Source organism: Fistularia commersonii, chromosome 20 (assembly GCF_037954325.1).
Source record: "Fistularia commersonii isolate RoL2024-O1a breed Wild chromosome 20, RoL_Fcom_v1.0, whole genome shotgun sequence".
Classification (NCBI taxonomy): domain Eukaryota; kingdom Metazoa; phylum Chordata; class Actinopteri; order Syngnathiformes; family Fistulariidae; genus Fistularia; species Fistularia commersonii.
Genome location: NC_141303.1, coordinates 12,654,194 through 12,674,362, shown reverse-complemented (window position 1 = coordinate 12,674,362; position 20,169 = coordinate 12,654,194). Strand labels below are relative to the sequence as shown.

General features: G+C 42.9%; 3 protein-coding genes across 5 annotated transcripts in view; 2 read left to right on the top strand and 1 right to left on the bottom strand.

Annotated features, from left to right (window-relative positions):
* susd6 (sushi domain containing 6) overlaps window positions 1-4,477 on the top strand; it is a 31,017-nt gene extending 26,540 nt beyond the window's left edge. Inside the window, exons 6-7 of the mRNA XM_086167054.1 lie at window positions 739-1,208; window positions 2,150-4,477. Of these exons, the coding sequence (XP_086023180.1) occupies window positions 739-1,208; window positions 2,150-2,175 (496 nt within the window). The 3' untranslated portion in view covers window positions 2,176-4,477. The remainder of the gene's footprint in view (window positions 1-738; window positions 1,209-2,149) is intronic.
* A 751-nt stretch (window positions 4,478-5,228) lies between these two features.
* On the top strand, window positions 5,229-13,205 carry srsf5b (serine and arginine rich splicing factor 5b). Of its 3 annotated transcripts, XR_015107688.1 has the most exons (9): window positions 5,229-5,352; window positions 5,599-5,748; window positions 6,255-6,325; window positions 6,429-6,545; window positions 7,982-8,054; window positions 9,314-9,387; window positions 9,487-9,594; window positions 10,365-11,141; window positions 12,653-13,205. XR_015107688.1 is itself a non-coding variant. In XM_086167052.1 (8 exons), exons 2-8 carry the CDS (start codon window positions 5,623-5,625, stop codon window positions 10,717-10,719), a joined length of 924 nt encoding a protein of 307 aa, XP_086023178.1. In that variant the 5' UTR covers window positions 5,248-5,347; window positions 5,599-5,622; the 3' UTR covers window positions 10,720-11,797. The 3 variants fall into 3 exon arrangements, 2 of the variants coding, with proteins under 2 accessions (XP_086023178.1, XP_086023179.1); XM_086167052.1 differs by lacking the exon at window positions 12,653-13,205 and having other exon boundaries at window positions 5,248-5,347; window positions 10,365-11,797; XM_086167053.1 differs by lacking the exon at window positions 12,653-13,205 and having other exon boundaries at window positions 5,277-5,352; window positions 10,365-11,797.
* On the bottom strand, window positions 11,959-17,512 carry slc10a1 (solute carrier family 10 member 1). The gene is made up of 9 exons (XM_086167609.1): window positions 17,457-17,512; window positions 17,282-17,342; window positions 16,075-16,284; window positions 15,885-15,971; window positions 15,587-15,699; window positions 13,381-13,585; window positions 12,907-13,085; window positions 12,634-12,833; window positions 11,959-12,020 (listed from the first exon to the last, which is right to left on the bottom strand). The coding sequence occupies exons 1-9, from the start codon at window positions 17,510-17,512 to the stop codon at window positions 11,959-11,961; spliced, it is 1,173 nt and encodes a 390-aa protein (XP_086023735.1).
* Between the last annotated feature and the right edge of the window lie 2,657 nt (window positions 17,513-20,169).

Here is a 20,169-nt window from a genome sequence, read left to right as displayed (position 1 = left end):
TTTTGTCCATAAAAAAACTGTGTATAACTTGAAATTCTGACTTCATCTATTGCTTGTTTCAATTGAAAATGGATGGATCTTTGTTTAGTTTTATTAGAAAATGGTGAGTGTTTTGTGTAGCCATTTTTCCCCATCGGTTTTTAGTCATAAAAGTAATTATCTCCCCTAGACACATGTCTAAAACCTTTAATTTTTCCAGAAGGAGTAGTCATAACCTTAATATACCTAGAAACTCCTGAAATTGTATTTGCTCTGAAGTCATACAAGTTTGTTGTAACACAGACTCAGTGAACAGGTCTTCTGAGTTGGTGGTTTTCTGTCACTTCATCATAAGTATTGTCTGAGACTGTTTATATCTTCCAAAGAAATCCATATAACATTTATAATACAACTCAACTTTTTGCAAGGAAGCATATTTAAATACCTGAGCAATAAATGTATGTCATGGTGAGTTAATTCCATCATTGACACCATTGCCTTTGCTCCGGCTTTGATAAAAAGGCAGAACAAATTGATCTAATGCTCCTTGGCACTCATGTTGATTGTGCAGTAGGCCCGAGGGCTTAGTGTAGCCTGCCACAAAGAGACTGTACAGTCAAGCAAATCACCTTCACCCAGAGCTTCTGCTGTATGCAGTGCACATTAATGCAACACGCCTTGCAGCCCTGCTTTCTCATTCTGCCTGTGTGCCCTGCCTTTTCTTTTTTAATCACTTGCTCTTTTGTGTGTCTCCATCAGGAGGGAGCAAGGTGTGTCAGGCCAGTCATGTTCCATCATGGTGGAGGGTGTTCAAGTGACTTTGCCCTCCTATGAAGAGGCTGTGTATGGAAGCAGTGGAGCTGGTGGCAACTCAGGTCCTGCTACTCCTCCACCTCCTCCCGCTCCTCCGGAGTCTAGAGTCCCCATAGTTCTCTCTGAGGGTCTCCCTCAAGGAGCCACAGGAGGCCAGTGCCCTAGCAGAAGCCGCCACCACAGAGACTTAGACTTCTGTCTCCCATCCACTTCCACCTCATCCTCTTTCTCCCGCCGCCATGAAGAGACAGTGCTTGTTCATCAGGCACCCTCTTCTTCCTCTTCTTCATCAACATCATGGGCCAGAGAGCACCATGGAGGTGCTTGTGCAGTCCCTCTACCTCTCCGTAGAGACTCTAACAGCAGCGACCAGCACAGTCCACTCTCTGTAACGTCTACAGATGACTTTTCTGATGGTAAGAACAAATAACCTTTGTCTCTATTTATTTGCTTCAAAACAGTTAACAACAATAATTTCAATTTGTTAAAAATCTAAAGATATGTAAAGTAATTAGTCTTCTCATTGTCCTCTAAAACATACTGATGTCATTTAAGTGGAAATGGTTTTAATCTCAAAACATATCATCAATCTTTGGTTATTTCAGATTTCAACAGTTAATTACACATTGAGAAATCAGTCACACAACTCTTTACAGGGACCATTGGAGAAGAAAAAAAATCAGTCCAAAATGGTTTCATTCAAATACAAAATAATCTAAACATATTTGTTTAGATATTGGCATTTTACCAGTGTAATTAACTGTAACATATTCGGCCCACTGATTTAAAAGATAAGTATTTTTAGTTTACTTGGCCATGATATTATTGACTTGATTCAAAATGAATTCACCGAAGAGAACCGTGTTGCATCATTATGTTTTGCTACCCTCCAGTCATGAAGTCTAACACCAAGCCAAGCCTGGCCAACCCACAGCTTCCGAGCCTCATGCGGTTATTACGTTCATGTCGATTTTTGTGTTTGCGTGGTATTTTTGCTGTGCGCGGAGAGTGCCCGAGCAGTGCGCAAGTGTGCAGCTTAGAGGGAACATCGTGCACATACTGTAACAAAAAACACACCAACACAAAATTCGACTCGAACGTCGCCACATGTGGCTCGGGAGCCATGGGTTGGCCAGGCCTGCACTAAGCCTTTGTTTTGTTTTTATTGGTTTTACTCAAAGACAACAACAAACATTCACTGATAACAGAGGGCTAAATTTAAGACTAGCAAAGCAGCAGCTACTAATGCCTGGGATGTTTCCAGAAATGTAATGAAGGAATGTCTTGAGTGGCGTCTGATGACACCTGACTTCACTCCCGAACTTTATTTTAATAAACATGTTGTGTTTGACTGCAGATATTCCCCTGTTGAAGGAAGCATGAAGCCTGCCATTCTGCTATCTGAATCAGCAGCAGAGCCCTTATTTGCCGTTTCTCACCGCTGAGCAGGACTGACTGTGGCTGTCAATCCACTTGTCTCGACTCCCTTCTCCAGCCAGCAGAGAAAAGACTATAACTATGCCCATGCCCCATGAAGACTCTCCAGCCATTGCTTATGATGCAGAGCAAAGCCATCATTAGATACTCAGTGCACCCTAAGCATGATGGAGCACCACTGGACCCGGCTCCTTGATCAACCTAAACAAGCCAAACCGGTGCCACTTGAGCATTAACCCTGTGCATCCCATGTATATGATTAAAACATATATACAAGTCAAGGTTTTATCCAGTAGGCTATGTAATATCACACGCTGGCCTCCTGCCAGTTGTAGTTCTCTATATTAATATTACTCACACAGGTTCCATCTGAGAAGGCTATAGCAATCAAGACACATCAACTCTGTCTGGGCTTACTGTGGAAAGAAAAAATTACCCTGGTGAGGTTGGTCCTGACACCATGGCATCCAGAATTACAATTGTCTTCCCACTGTACTTGAAATGTTGTGAGTGATGGCTGAGTTTTGTGGCCCTTTTTTGTGAATGCTGCATGTTGTTTTTAGTTATTGCTGTCACAGCATGGCAACCCAATCTGAAAGAAACATGGAGCTTCCTGTGTCTGTCTCTGTTTTAATCTGTTCCACCTTCATCAGCCAGCTAGCTATTTTTATCCAGTGAGCATCTAACCTATGATTAGTGGGATCGAGAACTTATTGCTAAGTGAGAAGCTTAGAGCGGAGGGTCAGCATTTTCCATCACACCCTATCAATGCAACACAAATAAAAACATTTTTTGTATGTGGTGCCACCTGCAACCTGCCTCAGGAAGTTGCTCCTACTGTCACACGAGTAAGATTGGTCAGCTATTTGGTCTTAAAAGCATCTTTGCATCAGGATAGCACGAAAGTTCTAAAAGCTGAAAAAGGGGTGTCTCAATGGAATGACTGGATGCATGGCTGCACTTTGAAGTGGTTTGTGCACCATTTTCTTTCCCGCTGTATTTAATGTTTGGTATGTGTCTCAGTTCGCTTAAATCTGGTGTGTGTGCACGCACGCATGCATGCGTGCACACTAGGCAGGGATGACGTGTCTAATGGTGAACCTTGACATAGCCATTTGCTAATTTGCCTCTCTTCAAATTATTGGCTGGCTTCACAATGCCGCTATCTTTCGCCATAAGACAACATCCCTCTGCCACTGTGTAAGTTGCTAGAACAAACCAACATCACTGCAGACAAGTTCAGTACACAGTTTGTGTATGATTAATTTACATTCGAACTAGAATATTTATCAGTTGTGGTTGTAAGCAAACATCTCCCTAGGGAACCCTGCTTTGCACCTACTTTCACGCTGAATTGAAAATTCCACTTTTGTGCATTATTGAAAGTACTGCAGCTGGTTGCAGTGAAATTTATATATTTTTTAAGTTTGGAATAACACCACACACCCCACTGTATACACTCACAGTTCCAGGGATTAATTTGAAAAAAAAAAAAACAAATGGTGACTTTACAGTCACTCAACCTGTGTTTGCAGAGCTGGTCACCCTGGAAACAGCACGAAATCTAGTAGATCCTGAGAATTAGGTCAGGTTTTCATTATTTAGAGGAGAAAAAAAATCTGAATATGTAATGTCCTTATTTGGCATTCTCAGCTGTCTACATTATTAATTCAAACAGGATGTTGCCTTAGACTTGTACTTTTTTTTTCATGTATAATCTCAAGCCTCCACTTTGGTTGCTTTTCAGTATTGCATCATGTTTTGTTTTCCAAAGGCCTTACTCTGTTTGTTTCTATTCTATGCATAAACTATTTGTGTATTTATCAATAAGTTTACTTTTGTTGTGGACACGACTAAAAGAATGTCCCTTCTTTTCTGTCCTCCCCGAGCTTTCCAGCTACTGTGATGACAGCATTAATGAACTTATAAGCACCTATATTTCATTATTCCATTGCTTCTCTTTTGCTACCTGGCATTAAAATGTGATGGGACTTAAAAAAAAAAAAAAAAAACTAAATTAATGTTGTGGTCAGAAGCACTGTTGTACGGTGTTGCATCCCTGAAAATTAACTGGTTGGGGGTAAAAGTATTCATCTTGATTCTTTGTTTCAATGCTTTCAGCTTCAGATTTTCCTCTGTACATGGCAGTGGGTGTGAAAATAGTAATTTAATATTTGTATAAAGTTTAATTTAATTTTACAGTGTGTATATAACTTTCTAATTAAAGCTTTCTTTTGAATGTGGAAAATTGATGTGTCCTTTGTTTAAGCACCTGTCAACCATTTCTGCTGAACCTCCTTAGTTTGGTAGAACTGTTTTTTGTATGGATTGTAGTTTTAAGATCCTAATCCTTCTACTTGTGACATTTGTGTCGACATTTGTACCAATCGTACAACACTGTTTATTCAGTAAGTAATGTAATGTTACTGAATTATACAATAGTATTTTAAATTTTCAGTATGTTTCATTTTCAGACAGTGTGGTACTTGTTACCGTTTATACTTTATTGCAACTTTTTTCCCTCCTGTCTTAGGCGTTAGTCAGGGGTGGACAATTTTTTTGGCTGACTGGCCACATTTCCTATTTAATTTGTATGCAAGGGCCAACTAGCTATCATGTAAATTGAACGAGATGAAAATATTTAAATGTTGTGGCATTTTATTTCAATTTTAAAACCAATACTTTAAATACTTGTTTTACAATACACCCCCTAAACTACATTGCTGAGTTTGATTAGATCCCAGAAAGACATGCTCTTTAAATCATGATATTACCCTTTTAAAAGCTAAAATGAAACTGAGACATTGGAAATTTTGTAAAATATTTTCTGGCTAAAGGGCTCAATCTTTTTTTCAGCTCTACTCTGCTCGGCTCCCATCTAGCGGCCACAAAGAGGACATGCGATGGAAAAATAAGCCGGTCGGACGAGGCGAACACACGCTCGGGAAAACCCGCCCCTGTGTCTCGCGTTTTTCCGTGTTTTGCGGCGTAAGCCTGCGTCACACATCACGTGGCCTCCTTTGGCATGTAGAGGCTCCATTTTGTTTAATTCTGGAACTTGCTGTCTTTAGGACCGTTACAACTGCAACCCCTTTCAGGACAACGCTCGGATCCAAACGTAATGTAATGCGACTCATTCTTTGTGAAAAATTAATGTTGCACGTTTTGTAAAAATTCTCGCTTAGCGGAGTAAAATCCGGCAGTTATGATAACGTTAGCCTAGCCTGTTTAGGAAACCGCATAGCTCAGTGAAGCAGGGGCGTTGAAAGGTTCAGGTCGTCGTTTTGGTCCGGTTTGCTAAACCTTTCGTGCCCAGAGGACAATAAAGAGTCGAAACGGACTTTACTGCACATTTTTCCTTTCTTGTAGTTACTGAGGGATATTGTCACCATTATGAGTGGGTGTCGTATATTCATCGGCCGGCTTAGCCCTTCGGCCAGGGAGAAGGATGTGGAGAGATTCTTCAAAGGATACGGCCGAATCCGGGATATTGACCTAAAGAGAGGATTTGGGTTTGTGGTAAGTCGTAAAGATTGTTTACATTTGACAATTTTATTGCCAGGCGTGACACATAAATCTGCATATGGCTATGAATAACCTCCCTCGACCACATCACGGATAGGTAACACACTGTTGGCCTGCATTTCTAGGAATAAATAGAATGCAGGCACAAATCCTTGTCTAACAAGTGGATAGAGATTCACTTGAAGTTAAAAATCAAAGTGCGATAAAATGACATTTTTCTGGTAGTACCCGGTTGCGAATATTAGTGTTAGTCTATTGAAATTTTAGTCGTAATGTAGATTTGTTTTGCTACCGTTTTTTACGTGAAACACTGGTCATTCATGTGGTAGACAGGGATTGTTTGCCCCTGTACCAAGAGAAATACATATACAACTCAAACCCGATTGCAACAGATGAGTTATTTGAAAGATGCCACAGCAGTGTTCTCCCTTTTTATAAGTTTTAGAAAAAAATGTGTCTCTGTGGTACCTATTCTTTTCATTAATTTCTGTTTGCTGCAGGAATTTGATGACCCCAGAGATGCTGAAGATGCGGTTTATGAGCTTGATGGCAAAGAACTGTGCAATGAAAGGTAGGTAGTTTATTTCCTAAAATGTACCAGTTCCACCATCCGTACCCTGCAGTTTATTTTTGTCTGTAGTAAGTTAAACTGGAAGCATTTTTCCAAACCCAAGGGTGACCATTGAGCATGCTCGAGTACGCCTGCGAGGGGGGCGTGGCAGAGGAGTTGGTGGTGGAGCAGGAGGACGTTTTTCTGACCGTTATGGCAGAGGCTCTCAAAATAACCGGAGGTATGTATTTTTATCATGACTTTTTTGCAGTTAAGGGTAGTTAAGGGGCATTTTATTGATGACAATGTGAAGAAGGAAAAAGCGAAAGCCTATAATCTGTTTAGATGGCGAGTTTGATTTTTTTTTGCCACTGCCATGCCTCTCAGTGCGTATACACATAAAGTGATGACAGTAGTTGTCGTGCTGCCTGTGAAGAGAGTGGCAGTGCTAAATTAACTTCTGTGTGAAAGGAGCAGCTGTTACAATGGGGACTCTTGCGCTCATGTTACACAATGCACTCAGCCTGAGCACTGTACAGCTTTATATGTCAACGGGGCATTATCATGGTTTTATTTGATTCGTGTAAAAAAAGTCAACCATCACCCCAATTTGTCTGTTTTTGCAGAGTCTTTGCTTAACAACCACATTTTCCCACATTGAGTCCTTCATGGCAGTTGAAACATTTTACACTACGGCCATACTCACTCTCCCAACAATTGATTGAGTTCATACACACAAAGCTCTGTTTGCCCAAAACAAGCTTTGTGTATATTAATGAAGAATAAATTGTACCCAATGTAATATGTGTGTGTGCGTGCGTGCGTATATGTCTTCTTGTAGTCAATATTACGACATTATTACAGAATATAATGGAACCAATTTGTTAAAGGAGTCAGCATATGAATCGCAGCGGTGCAACAATATTGTTGTGATTTACAGAGCAGAGATTCATGTCCTGAATTGTAAGCTTGCCTTATATTGACTTACAAGGATTCCACAGCACACTGATTATTATTTAGAAGCACTAGGTGATTTGGTGGAATCGCAGTAACTTTTGAATTTCATATTCAAAGCCACTGTCTGCATATTTCCCCCTTTAGGGGCATGAACAATTTTGTTTCAGGGTAATTAGGCTGAAAGGATAGGATAATACTTTATTGATCCTGATTTGAGGTTACAATTTTATTGAACCAGCCATCAATCCATTGTCTGCCACTTATTCTACACTCAGGGTCAGGGGGGTTGCTGGAGCCTATCCCAGCTGTTATCAGGCGAGAGGTGGGGTACACCCTGGACCAGTTACCAGTCAATTGCAGGGCCACATATACAGAGAGAGAACCACTCACTCACTCACTCACTCACTCACTCACTCACTCATTCGGGGCAATTTTCCCTATTTTTTCCAATTAACCTGCTGCGTGTTTTTGGACTCAGGGAGGAAACCAGAGAACCAGCTGCCTTCGTGCTGTGAGGCCAAAGCACTAACCACTGCGCCACTGTGCCGCCCATTTTATTGAACCATCTGCTGAAAATAATTCTTTGATTTGTAGCACTTCCTGAATTATACAAGCCCTTCTCTGAGAGACAAGGAGACACTCTATCTTAAGTTTGCATTTCTGTATATAGTTCAGTTTAGATTCCTTTTAATTTGACTCTTCCATCATCATCCCTTTCAGTCGAAATCCTCCTCCGATGCGCACAGAGAATCGTCTAATTGTGGAGAACCTGTCCTCTCGTGTGAGCTGGCAGGTTAGTAAAGCTAAATGTTCATTTACGCACAACAGTAAAAGCAGCAATATCACATATATTTTCACTTCCAACAGTCTACCTCTAATCACATATGCTTAATATTGTACATATGTTGCTAAAAGTAGTATGTTTTAAAAACAATGACTGAACATTAATGAATGTCTTATTTAGTAGCTTATGTTTGTGATTGGTCCTAAATAGTAGTTTTAAATTCCTTCCACTAATTCTGGTGGATTTAATGCATTAAAGTAATTGATCAGTCGTAGAAACAGCAAAAAACGGAATTTGTTCTTGATTTCAAATTTTAACCATTTCTTCACCCCTTTATTTGCCAGCCTGACTGTTGTGTCATGTGGAAGAGCTCGCTTATGGTGGAGTTAACCCCTTCTGGGTCCTTCTGTCTGGGTTGAGCCTGTGGTGTCAGCCAGTCTGTCCTACTCCTAGTTGATGCCTGCTGGTCATGTGAGCGCTCGCTCCACACTAGAGGCGCTGGCGGCCCCTTCACTCGCTCGCAACGCCATCTGCCGAAGGCAGGGGGGCGCCAGATGTGTGGCTGAGAGCAAGAGAGGAAACAGAGAATTGGCAGACAGGAAGGAGAGGAAAGAGGGAAAATCGATGGCGGTGGCGTATTGATCGATGGTTCGTTAATTTGAGGGGCTTCAATCGATCGATATCCCCCTCCCCTCCCCCTGTGGTGTTCCCGCACATCGTGAGAGAGTGTGAATTCCTCCCAGGTGCCCATGGATATTATCTGCTGTTATCCCAAAGGGTGTCGCTTTCAGGTAGTAGTTTCCTCTCTTCCACCCTGTACACTCTCTTTACTGAGGCGGGGTGCCGAGACAGGGGCGGTCCAGGTGCGGAGCCCTGTACCCTCTTTGCAAGGGAAAATGGGGCTCTTTGTGCCAAATTCTGCCCAGGCGGCGCCACTGCAGTTCTGTTCAAACAGACGGTGTTCATCTGTCTGTAGTTATAATGATATGAGGGTCCAAGAATCTCAAAGCTGCCGCAGCCCAGTCAAGTAATTACAACTGTAATTGATTAACATCCTAAATTGGCACGTCTTTCGTCTTTTTTTCGTCTTTTTTTTTGTATTCGTCCCCCGAAACATCCTGTGTTGACGAGCTGACCGGCCGATGGTTTTGAGGTTCTCGGACCCCGCCCCCATAGCCTGTATAGTCCTCACAATCTAACCGTCTCTCCTTTTTGGGTAATTAAGTCCTGTTGCCTCTCCGTACGTTAACCAATGTGTGCGTGTGTAGGACCTGAAAGATTTCATGAGACAAGCTGGAGAGGTGACATTCGCAGATGCACATCGACCCAAGCTCAACGAAGGGTGAGGCCTGACTCGTAATCAGTATTACAGCCGGCACTTATATACAAATAAAGTGAGGACTATTTCCAAGGCTCCAAATGTCTTCTGTTGTCTTGACAGGGTGGTTGAGTTTGCCTCTTACAGCGACCTTAAAAATGCTCTTGAGAAACTGTCTGGAAAGGAAATCAATGGCAGGAAAATCAAGCTCATTGAAGCAGCTAAGAAGAGGTGAGTTGACCCATCAGCTGATAATCAACAACCATTAATCACTCCAATTGGAGTATGAAGAGATTGGAAAAGAACAGTTTAGCTCTCCTGGCTTAGTAGAAAAAATAAAGGGACTATTTCCAACATTATAGTCAGAACAAAATAGTTGGTAATGAACCCGACAGGTTCATGTTGATGTTTACTTTGATTTTCTACTTTCACTTGACAGCTGTTCTCATCTATCATGTCATCAAACACAGCAAAATTGAAAAGAATGTAGGTTAGTGCAAAATGTTTGTCAAAAAAAGGATAGAAAAAAATATAGTAGACAATATCAGTATAGCGTACGTGTCCGAACTTGAACCGGGAGTTGAGAATTATATAAATATCTGACTTCCAGCATTTCCTTTGGTATTTACTCCCATGGAAATGTCGCTTAAATTATCCCAAACCCTCCTAGAACCAGGTGTGATTTGCATCTCTTGTCCATAGTCCCACCTAGCAAAATGCATAAATTAAAAATAATTTATAAAGATGAAATAAAGATGTACTAACTTCCCCCCAAAAAATCCTGAGTCTGTTGGTCAGTGAAGTCAAAAGATCAATGTTGGTTGGGAGGAATTCTAATTTGCAAGGTCGAGCAGCAAGAAAAGCAGTGAAAGAAATAAAGAAAAAGCATTTTAAGCAATATCCTAACAGTACAATTAGCTCCTCATATTAACAACCCGTATAAATGATAGTACATTTGTTTCAATTGCAACCCGTTACTCAAAACGCTTTTGTTTTTTCAGGTCAAGAAGCCGCTCCCGGTCCAACAGTTCCTCCCGCTCTCGCTCCCGGTCCCACTCCCGCTCCCGCTCTCGGTCCCGGTCTCGGTCCCGGTCCCGCTCCCACTCCAGGTCTCACAGTCGTTCTGCATCACGCTCCCCCAGACGCTCCCGTAGCCCAGCAAAGGCCCACAACCGATCTTCCAGCGGCTCACCCACCGGCGGGGCCTCTTCTCCCACCCCCAAGGAACCTGCCAAACGCTCCAAGTCCAGCAAATCTCCCAGCCCTGTCTCCCCATCACATCCCCAGCAAGCCTCTGTCTCCCGCTCCCGCTCCCGATCCCGATCCCGATCTCCCTCCACTGACAGTCAGCGCTAAAAGCAGCATTCAAAAGCTCACACTAGAAACGACTCGTTTTGCCAGTAGAATCGGCTCAAGGGAGTTTGCTCACCGGCGCTTCCAAGAAACCTTCAGAAAGCCCAGAGGTGTTTTTCCTTCAGGTTTTTTTTCTTTCTTTTTGACTCCCCACAACCCGCATGGAATATATAAAGTCACATTTTCATAATTTGGCCTTTAAAATTGAAGCACATTTTTACAGCAGAGTTGTTTTTAGCTGCACACGCATCAGGACTGTTGCTGATCAGAGGAGATGAACTGGCTTGTCTGTTAAAACTCAGCGACTCGTCAACTCCAGCTACGTCCGTCCTGCTTCCATCGCAGCAAACTTTCAGAACCATAACAATACACCTTTATACCCTCTGACTCCGTTCATGTCGTTGGCCTCTAAGCTTAACACTTAGGTGAGTCCATGGTCATCCTCTTATTTTCATTTTTTTGCAGTACTTCATTTTTTCTCTTACTTAATTTACCAGATGTTTTCACTTGTCATCAAAAACCTTCTAGGTCATGTCACGTTTTCTGTTTCAGCCCATAATACTCAAGACGGATAGCGTTTGACTGTTCAATGTACAGGCCACAAGGTAACAGGTTTTGGCAGCTCTGCCGTTAGAAAAAGCTCAATAACACATTGTTCTAAAAAAATGGCTTTACCAAGGAAGAAAGGGTTATTTTCAGGATCTTTTTTTTTTCTTTTCCTCTTGTGGTGACCAATCATTTTTGTGCTTGGGAGATGTTTTAGTTTTGAGGAAAAGGGCAAATCTTAAGTTTGCACACTTTAAACCGATGTTTACTGAGTGCGGTGTATTTTAACTTTGATATGGAAGTTTTTTTTTTTGTTTGTTTGTTTCTTTCTTTCTTTTTCAGGGTTTGTGTATAAATGTGATTCCCAGGATACTTGTTGGTACTGTGACTGATGTTACTGTGGCTCAAACAGACACAGGGACAAGTTTGGAAAAATACATTTTGTACATAAGGTTGTTATTCTCAGTGAAAACTCTGGACATTTGTATGATGTAAGAAGACAGTGGACTTACGCAGTAAAGTGATTTTAAATAAACACACCTGAGTCATTCGTGTATTCATATTAACCTTAACTAAGAAATTGTCCCCTGTCAAACAATACTGTATTACAAAATCACATTTATTGCACAAAGTTGCATTCCTGCAGTTCACTGTCCCTATCCGTCCAGCCAGAACCCCTTTAATGAAATGTCTTCATCACACAGGACCATCTGAGCAGGGTTTGCACCCGTCCTCACTCTTTGCTGGCTGGTACACCTCTGGAATGAGAAAAAAAAAAAACTGATGTTAAAAACAGTACTTGGCATCAATCAGGTTGTTTGTGAATGATATTAATATGGTTCGGTCATGTACAGAGAAAGGATAGTGAATATTTTGGTAGACAAAAGCTGGAAATGGAGTTGCCAGGTAGGAGATTTATGGATGTAGTGAGAGAGGATATGAAGTTATTTGGTGTGAGAGAGGATACAGAGAATAGGGTCAGATGGGAAAGGCTGATTTGCTGTGGCGACCCCTGAAAGGAATAGCCGAAAGGAGAAGAAGATTAAAAGTGAAAACTAGCAGCCGAATTAGAGGGATGTCAGAGCGACAGAGGTTCTCAGCTAGTTTTCTTTTAAACAACACAGGGACCATTTTAAATGGGCTGTCACCAGAAGTGACTCTCATCACAGTGATGTCATTTGAAATTACATATAATCATAAGCAAACGATGAGGTAAATGTACATGAAGATGTTGAAAAAATTATGAATGGTTTATTTCTATCACAGCCTGTCAGGCCACAAGTGGGATTTATTTATTAAATAAAAACCTTTGGAAATCATAATTAGTGTCAAACTTAAAAAAATAACCTTGGTTTCCTCTCCTCTTTTCACCTTTTCGGCTGTGAGTCAGCCTCTTGTGGCAACGGAACAGAAGGATGAGAACCGCCGCCTCCATCAGCTGAAAGCAAATGTACACCATTGGGAAGAGGAAGAGCGGGCCGATCACCTCCTGAGGGAAGGCCAGCTTCAGAATTGTGGAGCACAACTGGATGTTCTGACAGCCTGTTTCCATAGCAACAGTCCTCCGCTCCCTGAGAAAGATGGCATGGACTTTATGAGTTAACTGCGATGCACGTCAGTTAACAATCTCATCCCCCAACTTACGGCTGGCTGAGCTTGAAGACCGAGGAGAAGACGTAGCCGGAGGTGTAGCCTATGAAAGGCATGAGGGCGCCAATGGCCATGAGAGGGGGCGACAATAGGGTGAGGAAGGAGCTCCCAATTGAGATACTGGCAACGATGGTGATCCCCAGTGCCGACACCGTCATTATGGCCAGACCCACCTGAGAACAGCGGGACAGGAACCAGACATCAGCTTTGCTTTGGGTTTGACCCTCCTGAGATTTGCAACAATCCCTGCATGATAAGAAAAAATATACCAAAGGACTGAAAAGCGTATCGTAAGGCCGATTTCCTATTTCTGTCTTAGTCTATCTGAGTTGTCTTCATAGGAATTTGAAATTTGGACTGAATGGCATTGCATAATGGCATTGCAGATTTTGCTGCTGGTTTAAGGTATACATTTCAAAATATTCTATTGGAAAAAAGCAATGCCCTAAAACTTAATGCCCCACTGACCTTAGTAATGATCCGTGCATAACGAGGTCTGTAGTAGTTTACCAGGATGCCAATACCACAAGGAATGAGGATCATGAAGAGGGATATGGTGATGTCGACATACGGCACAGCATTCTGCAGGCTAACAAAGCCCTGGCAGTAGAGGAAGAGGAGTAGAGGCATCATGCCCAGAGCCAGCAGGGTGGAGCAGGAAGTCATCACAATGCTGAGGAGGACACACACACACACAAGATGCAGTTGGAAATGTTTTGGAAAATCCTGGGAAATAATCTAGGGCAAAGGTAGACAATGAACTTTGAATTCCCAGCTTTGAAACAATCATATGAAAGCGCAGAAGGGGCGGAGAATAATTGGATCTATTTATTTGACCTTCTCTGGTTAGATCATCTGATCTACCAAGCAGGACTGGACTGTAGACCCTTGCCCTTCCCAAAGGAGTGGAACCTCTGGTGAGCGTCCAGGACATCAGGTCCCTCCGGCTCCTCTAGGAGGAGGCTGCGATAAATGCCATCAACTCCAGGGGCCGCAGCAGAGGCCGCAGACATCCTCACCATAAGCTGAGTATTTTCCAAGCTGGGTGAACCTATTTGTCAATCCAGTCAAGGTTTATTGCCTTCATACCACCATGTTTTATCACAATAGCTATTCAGCAACACTCTAATGACCTTTGAACCCTAATAACAGGTTTAGTACAAGGCCATTAGCTTTTGTTAGTTCATCCAATAAAAACATTTAGATGTTTCTTTTTCTCATTTTGGTAAAAAAAAAATATTTGAGTGTGTGGGTGTCATTGTGTGTGTTTGGCAGCAGCATGTTTAGAGAGGATGATCTGTCCCGAAAGTTTTTGGAATATGGTACCATTTTGTCATAACATCAATATTAACTGCTCAGTCTTTCCTTTCAGTTCAGCTTCGTAGCTGAGGGCCAGATAAGCGTCTCTGACAAAAGATACGGCAGGATGGTTGCTGTCTCAACATACATGCCTAGTCTTGATAAAGGGACGAACTGCTGGGGTGAACGTCCTCCCGGTGCAAAGTAAAGGGGTTTGGTTTGTTATTGTAATATTTTATGATCAGCCGGTCGATGTCCTGTCGGTCAGTCAACTCTTATTAATGACAGAAAACGTGACGCTTGCGGTTTGATCACGTTGAGTTGTAGTGACAATAAACATTTTGTAACTTAAAATATTCCATCTATTATTAAGAAACTCTATTTTCATCTCAGTTCACTACATGATGCAGATAAGTTGCACTTTCTATTGACGCAGCTGATCTACTTCATTATGTCAGGAAGCCTCAAAGATTCAACTATGTTCCAAGGAGCCAATAAATATCTTATTCAGGGTGTTTTATGATCAGCTAGTTAATGTCCTGCGGGTCAGTCAACTCTTATTAATGACAGGAAACGTGACACTTATGGTTTGATCAGAGTCTTTACTTTCACTGGCACCACATTGTTCATTCCAGCTGCAGGAAATGAGGATGAGGCTGCTGAGCTACATCATCGAAGGATCGCTAAATCAGATTCATGATACAGCCAGAGATTTTATTGACACGGCTCCGGTTTCCTCCCACAGTCCAAAAACATGCGGGAGGTTAATTGGAACAAATTGGAATAATCGCCCAGATGTGCGCTTGACAGAGTGAATGATTTTTTTGCCTCTATATGTGGCCCTGCGATCGACTGCCGACTGTTCCACATCGTACCATGCCTCTTGCCCAATGATAGCTTTGCTAGTCACCAACATCCCCGCGACCCTGACTGCAGGAAAAAGCTAGATAATGGACGGATAGATGATTATTGATACGAGTATATAGAGCTTCTGTAGGAACAACACACTGTATTTTCTTTATAATAGAAGGTAGGGACGAGGCAATATATAAATAAATTAATTTAGTATTAGTTTAAAGATTTCAGTGTGACCTTAGTTTAAAGTAAAACTTGCCTCCGCATTAAATAAAAAAATATTATTTTTATTGTTGTTTTTAATTATTATTATTATTATCATTATTATTATCAACATTGTTAATTTTATTATTATCAATTTTATTGTTATTATTAACGCAATAATTATCAATCATGATAAAAGTGAAACACTTGGTCTGATGATGTGAGTTATCTGTTCTTGCCGTGTGAAGCCAGGAAACAGTGACATAATAACATGTGCGGTGTGTGTGTGTGTGTACGTGTGTGTATGTGTGTGTACCTTAGATTCATGTCTCCCTGCAGCGCCAGGGCCAGGATGTTGGACAGACTTCCTCCTGGACAGCATCCACAGATCAACACCACCACCGCCGTCATCTCAGCCACCTGGAAGACCTGCAGCACCCAACCATGACCATACTGTGATTACGGCCACATCCCCACTCCCCATCTAGGCTGGGCTCAAATACACGGACATGTCAAAATCTTTGTGAAGAAAATACATTTAGATGTCATAACTCCACTTTAGTGAAACAATTGTGGTGAGGTGTTACGTGATCACCAGGATTAGAAATTTTAACCTTGGCCAAGCTGAAGGCTGTGAGTGGCATCACAAAATACTGTGCCACCACTGCGATCACCACCCCCTTCGGTCTCACTATGTGATGCTGGAAAACAAGGAGAAGGTACACACAGGTTATAACCATATACTTACTTTATGAGTAAACATACAGATTTCTGTCTTAAAGTTAACTTTCTTTTTGAATGCACCTTGATCTTGGCCACCTCCATGGTGCAACCAAGGGAAACCATCGTGATGAACAAGATGGTGACCAGAAGGATGTTGATGGCTTTGTCCATTGCAGGCGGTATGAAATTTGATAAAACAACAGTGGTGGTGTTTGCCTCCGTCATGTTTAACATGATGGCGTCAGGTGTCAGAGCTGCTGTGTGGTCCGCACTAGCCTTCATAGTCTGATCCTGAAACGAATTAAGGGTGATTAAAATATTAGAGAAGTAAGAGCAACAATAATTCTAAACATGACAAGTACTGGTAGCCAGAAGGTTACAATGACTGATGATTCAGGTTTTGTCTCCTGAAACCTACAAAATTTGCTATTTCCCAATTTGTAGTATACATAGACGTTTTTTGGCATGCTACTCCTGGAATGACACTTGCAGTCATATTGCAGTTCATTATGTACAGCATCATATATAACGTTGCGTTACATACGTTAACAATTAAAGGATGATTTCATTGTTTCTACGACCAGCAGCAGGGTCACAGTTGGCCTGATAAGAAGAACCAAGACATGCAATCGCTGTGGGTCCAATCCCATCCACTGCACGGCACACATTTCACGGAGAGCCTGGTCAGTGCATTTTGTGGTTTACTGTTTACAAAACTACAAAAAAAATAAGGAATCTTGCTGTGAGTGTTTGAGCTGCACATGTGAGACCTCAACAAAACCAACATTATCACCAATAGTAATCAATACATTTGTGAACTATTTATATCAAAGCTATACTACAGGCCTTGATATCAAGAGGACGAACGTTTCTAAATATTTTTAAGTTACTATATGACAATCCAATCCTTCTACGTTTGTGAGATGCAGAGTTTCTCAAAAGGACAAAATTTGAGATCGAAAGGAAAAAAGAGAAAAATGTAAACACTGTCTGACAACAGTCTGACAAACGTGCTGGGAATGCATATGTCATCACTGCGAGTTAAATCATTTGCAAATAGATATCTGTAAAAATCAAAGTCACAAATGTGCTTTGAGATTATTTACAGCTGTTATGATTATGATTTTCACAGAGGTCATCGCTTGAAGTTTAACCCAAAACGTCATGGAAGTTTTACAACCACATCCTCCCTACAGGCATGCTGGCACTGCGCAGAGACAGATCACCTTCTCTGAATTTTTTAAATCCAATTTGCACTGGTGAAAACTGAAATGAACGACGAACGTACATGTAGCTCCATTACCACAGCGCAGTGGAAGACCCCTGAAGGTGAGGACTGCACACCTGCCCTAACCCCCAAAGAAAAAAGAAGAGAAGAAACTCCCAAGAGCCCTCCCCAGAAGTCCATTGATCTTGCCTGCAGCTTGAAGCTGACAGATTTATTTTTCCATTCATGATGTTACCTGTTGATGTTGCGCCTGGGCTTCCCCTTCTCCTCTCTGCTCTCTGACACCAACATCTGGACTACTTATGTGTCCCGACACCCTTTCCTGTCAATCACTGATGGAAGGTGACAGCGACGTGCAGCACGGAAGTGCCATCTAGTGCCGCGCTGAAGACTGCAGCTGGAGATGGAGGTGACTGAACTTTGGTTATGTTGGCAAAGTCCACATAAATCTGCTAAAATGGGAGTTATGATGTCATTGTGTCATCAGAAATTTTTAAAAATTTGTTGCTGTTGCTCTCAAGTGCAGCTGAAATAGGGAAGAGCAGGTTTACTGGGAAACTAGTCTAAAGAGGAAGACAAGTATTTGTGTTATTTGGATGTTAAAGTATTTTGAAAATGATTTATTTTCAAGCTGGCAGATCTAAATTGAGCTATTTATCCAAAATGTAAGTTCAGATTTGTTACTGTGACCTCATTACATTTGTCTTAAACTCCATAATACCACACTTTCTCATTTTAAGCCAGTAAACACACTCAAATAATGAGTCTCTCAAGTTTCAATGTGCAGATTGTGAATATAAAATCTAATAACGATCTATAACAATTAAATTTGCCTTTCACTCACTTCCCTCTCTCTGGCCTCTTGGTCCAGCAATCCCAGGGGGCATCACACGCAGACACACAGTCTCTCTAGCACGTCTTCCTCTGGGCCTCATCCTGGTTGGACAGCCACCTCACCAGGGAGGCGTGCTGGAGGCATCCTGGCCAGATGCCCGAGCCACCTCATCTGACTCCTCCCAAATGGCCGAACTCCTCACCCGATCGCCACACTATTGAGTCCCATGGGCCAGAGAGGCCCAATAGGACTCCTTCATTTTGACAAATCCCTCCCCGTGGGGGTCCGCCAGTGAGTTTGAGGGTTACCTCCTTGACAGTTGCCAACCACCTTACAACCGCAGCTCCCTTCTGTCACATCAACAATGGCGGTACGGAACATGGGACACTCAGACTCAGTCCCCCGCCTCCCTCAGGATGTAAACAAAGCTGGCGGGAACTCTTTCTGACAGGAGACTGTGACAGACATTCGCAACAGACCCTCACAGTACACTTGAATCTGCCAGGTCTGCCTGACATTCTCCTTCACCATGACCAGCTCACCACAAGGTGGTGATCAGCCGCCCTTCTCTTCACCTGACTGTCCACAACATGCAGTCGCTAGTCCAATGACACCGTCCCTGTCTGCCAACGGTCAGAGCCCATCCCCCAACCTGAAGATGAAGAGAGGCTACCCTCTTGTCCACCTGGTCCAACTTGGTGGACAAGAGATGGGTCTGGGAGCAATCAGTTTATCAACACCTGCCCAGTGCCTCTCACTGGGGGCAACTCCAGAGTTGAAAAGAGTCCAGCCCCTCCGGAGAGGGAGACTGGTTCCAGAGCCCAGGTTGTGCATCGAGGTGAGTCCGACTATATCTAGCCGGAACCTTTCGACCTTGCGTGCCAGCTCAGATTCCTTCCCTCTCAGATAGGTGACATTTCATGTCCCAAGAGCCACCTTCTGTAGTCGTGGGTCGGACTTCCAAGCTCCCACATTTCAACCACCACCTCGCTCACAATGCACCTTTGGCCCCTCCTATGGGTGATGAACCCAAGAGAAGATGTACCCAAGTTGACCTTTCAAGCTGTGCCTGACCAAGTCCCATAGGTGTAGAATTGGTCACCAGGTGCTTGACTTCAAGCCTCACACCAGGCCCTGGCTCAAGGGGGTCCCCATTAACCCACATCTGGGCAACGGAAAACTGGGTCCATTTCTTTTAATCATTGATTGGGGGTTTTCTGAGCCACGCTTTGAGTGGTCCCTCACCTGGGACCTGTTTGCCCTGGGTGACCCTGACAACTTGGCTACATTTTGACTTAAAAGTACCAGTGCTGTGGAAGACGTCCTATCTGGTTCCTGTGTACAGAAAGTTGTTGCCATCAGATCTCAAAGACAAACAACCAGTTGCCCTCACATCTCATGGGATGAAGGTTCTGGAGAGACTGGTCTTAGTCCACCCGAGGCCACAGGTGAAGTCGTTGCTGGACCCTCTGCAGTTTGCCGATCAGCCCCCATTTGGAGTTGAAGTCGCGTCATCTACCTGCTGCAAAGAGCTAATCTGCACCTGAGAGGCAGAGGAGGTACTCTGAGAATCACTTTCTTTGATTTCTTCGGTGCTTTCAACACCATTCAGGCACTGCTGTTGGACGAGACACTGCGGGTGATGGGTGTCAACGGCTCGCTGATCTCCTGGATTACTGACTATATTGGCAGGCCACAGTTTGTCCATCTGGGCAATGTTCTGTCTGATGTGGTGGTTAGTGATACCGGAGCTCCTCAGGGGACTGTGCTTTCTCCTTTTCTCTTCACCTTGTACACCACTGACCTCCAATACAACACAGAGTCATGCCTCTTACAGAAATTCTTTGATGACTCTGTGTTGTAGGGTCTATAAGAGGGGGAGAGGAAGGAGAGTGCAGGATGCTGATTTGTAGACTGGATTGAGCATAACCATTTTAGGCTGAATGTCAGCAAGACTAGAGAGATGCTGATCGACTCCAGGGGGAAGATGGACATGCCGGCACAACGTCTACAGATCAGGGGTGAGGTGGTGGAGATGGTTGAGACCTATAGGTTCCTGGGTGTCATGATTGTGCAGGAAATGTACAGGAAAGGAATGAGCAGACTGTACTTC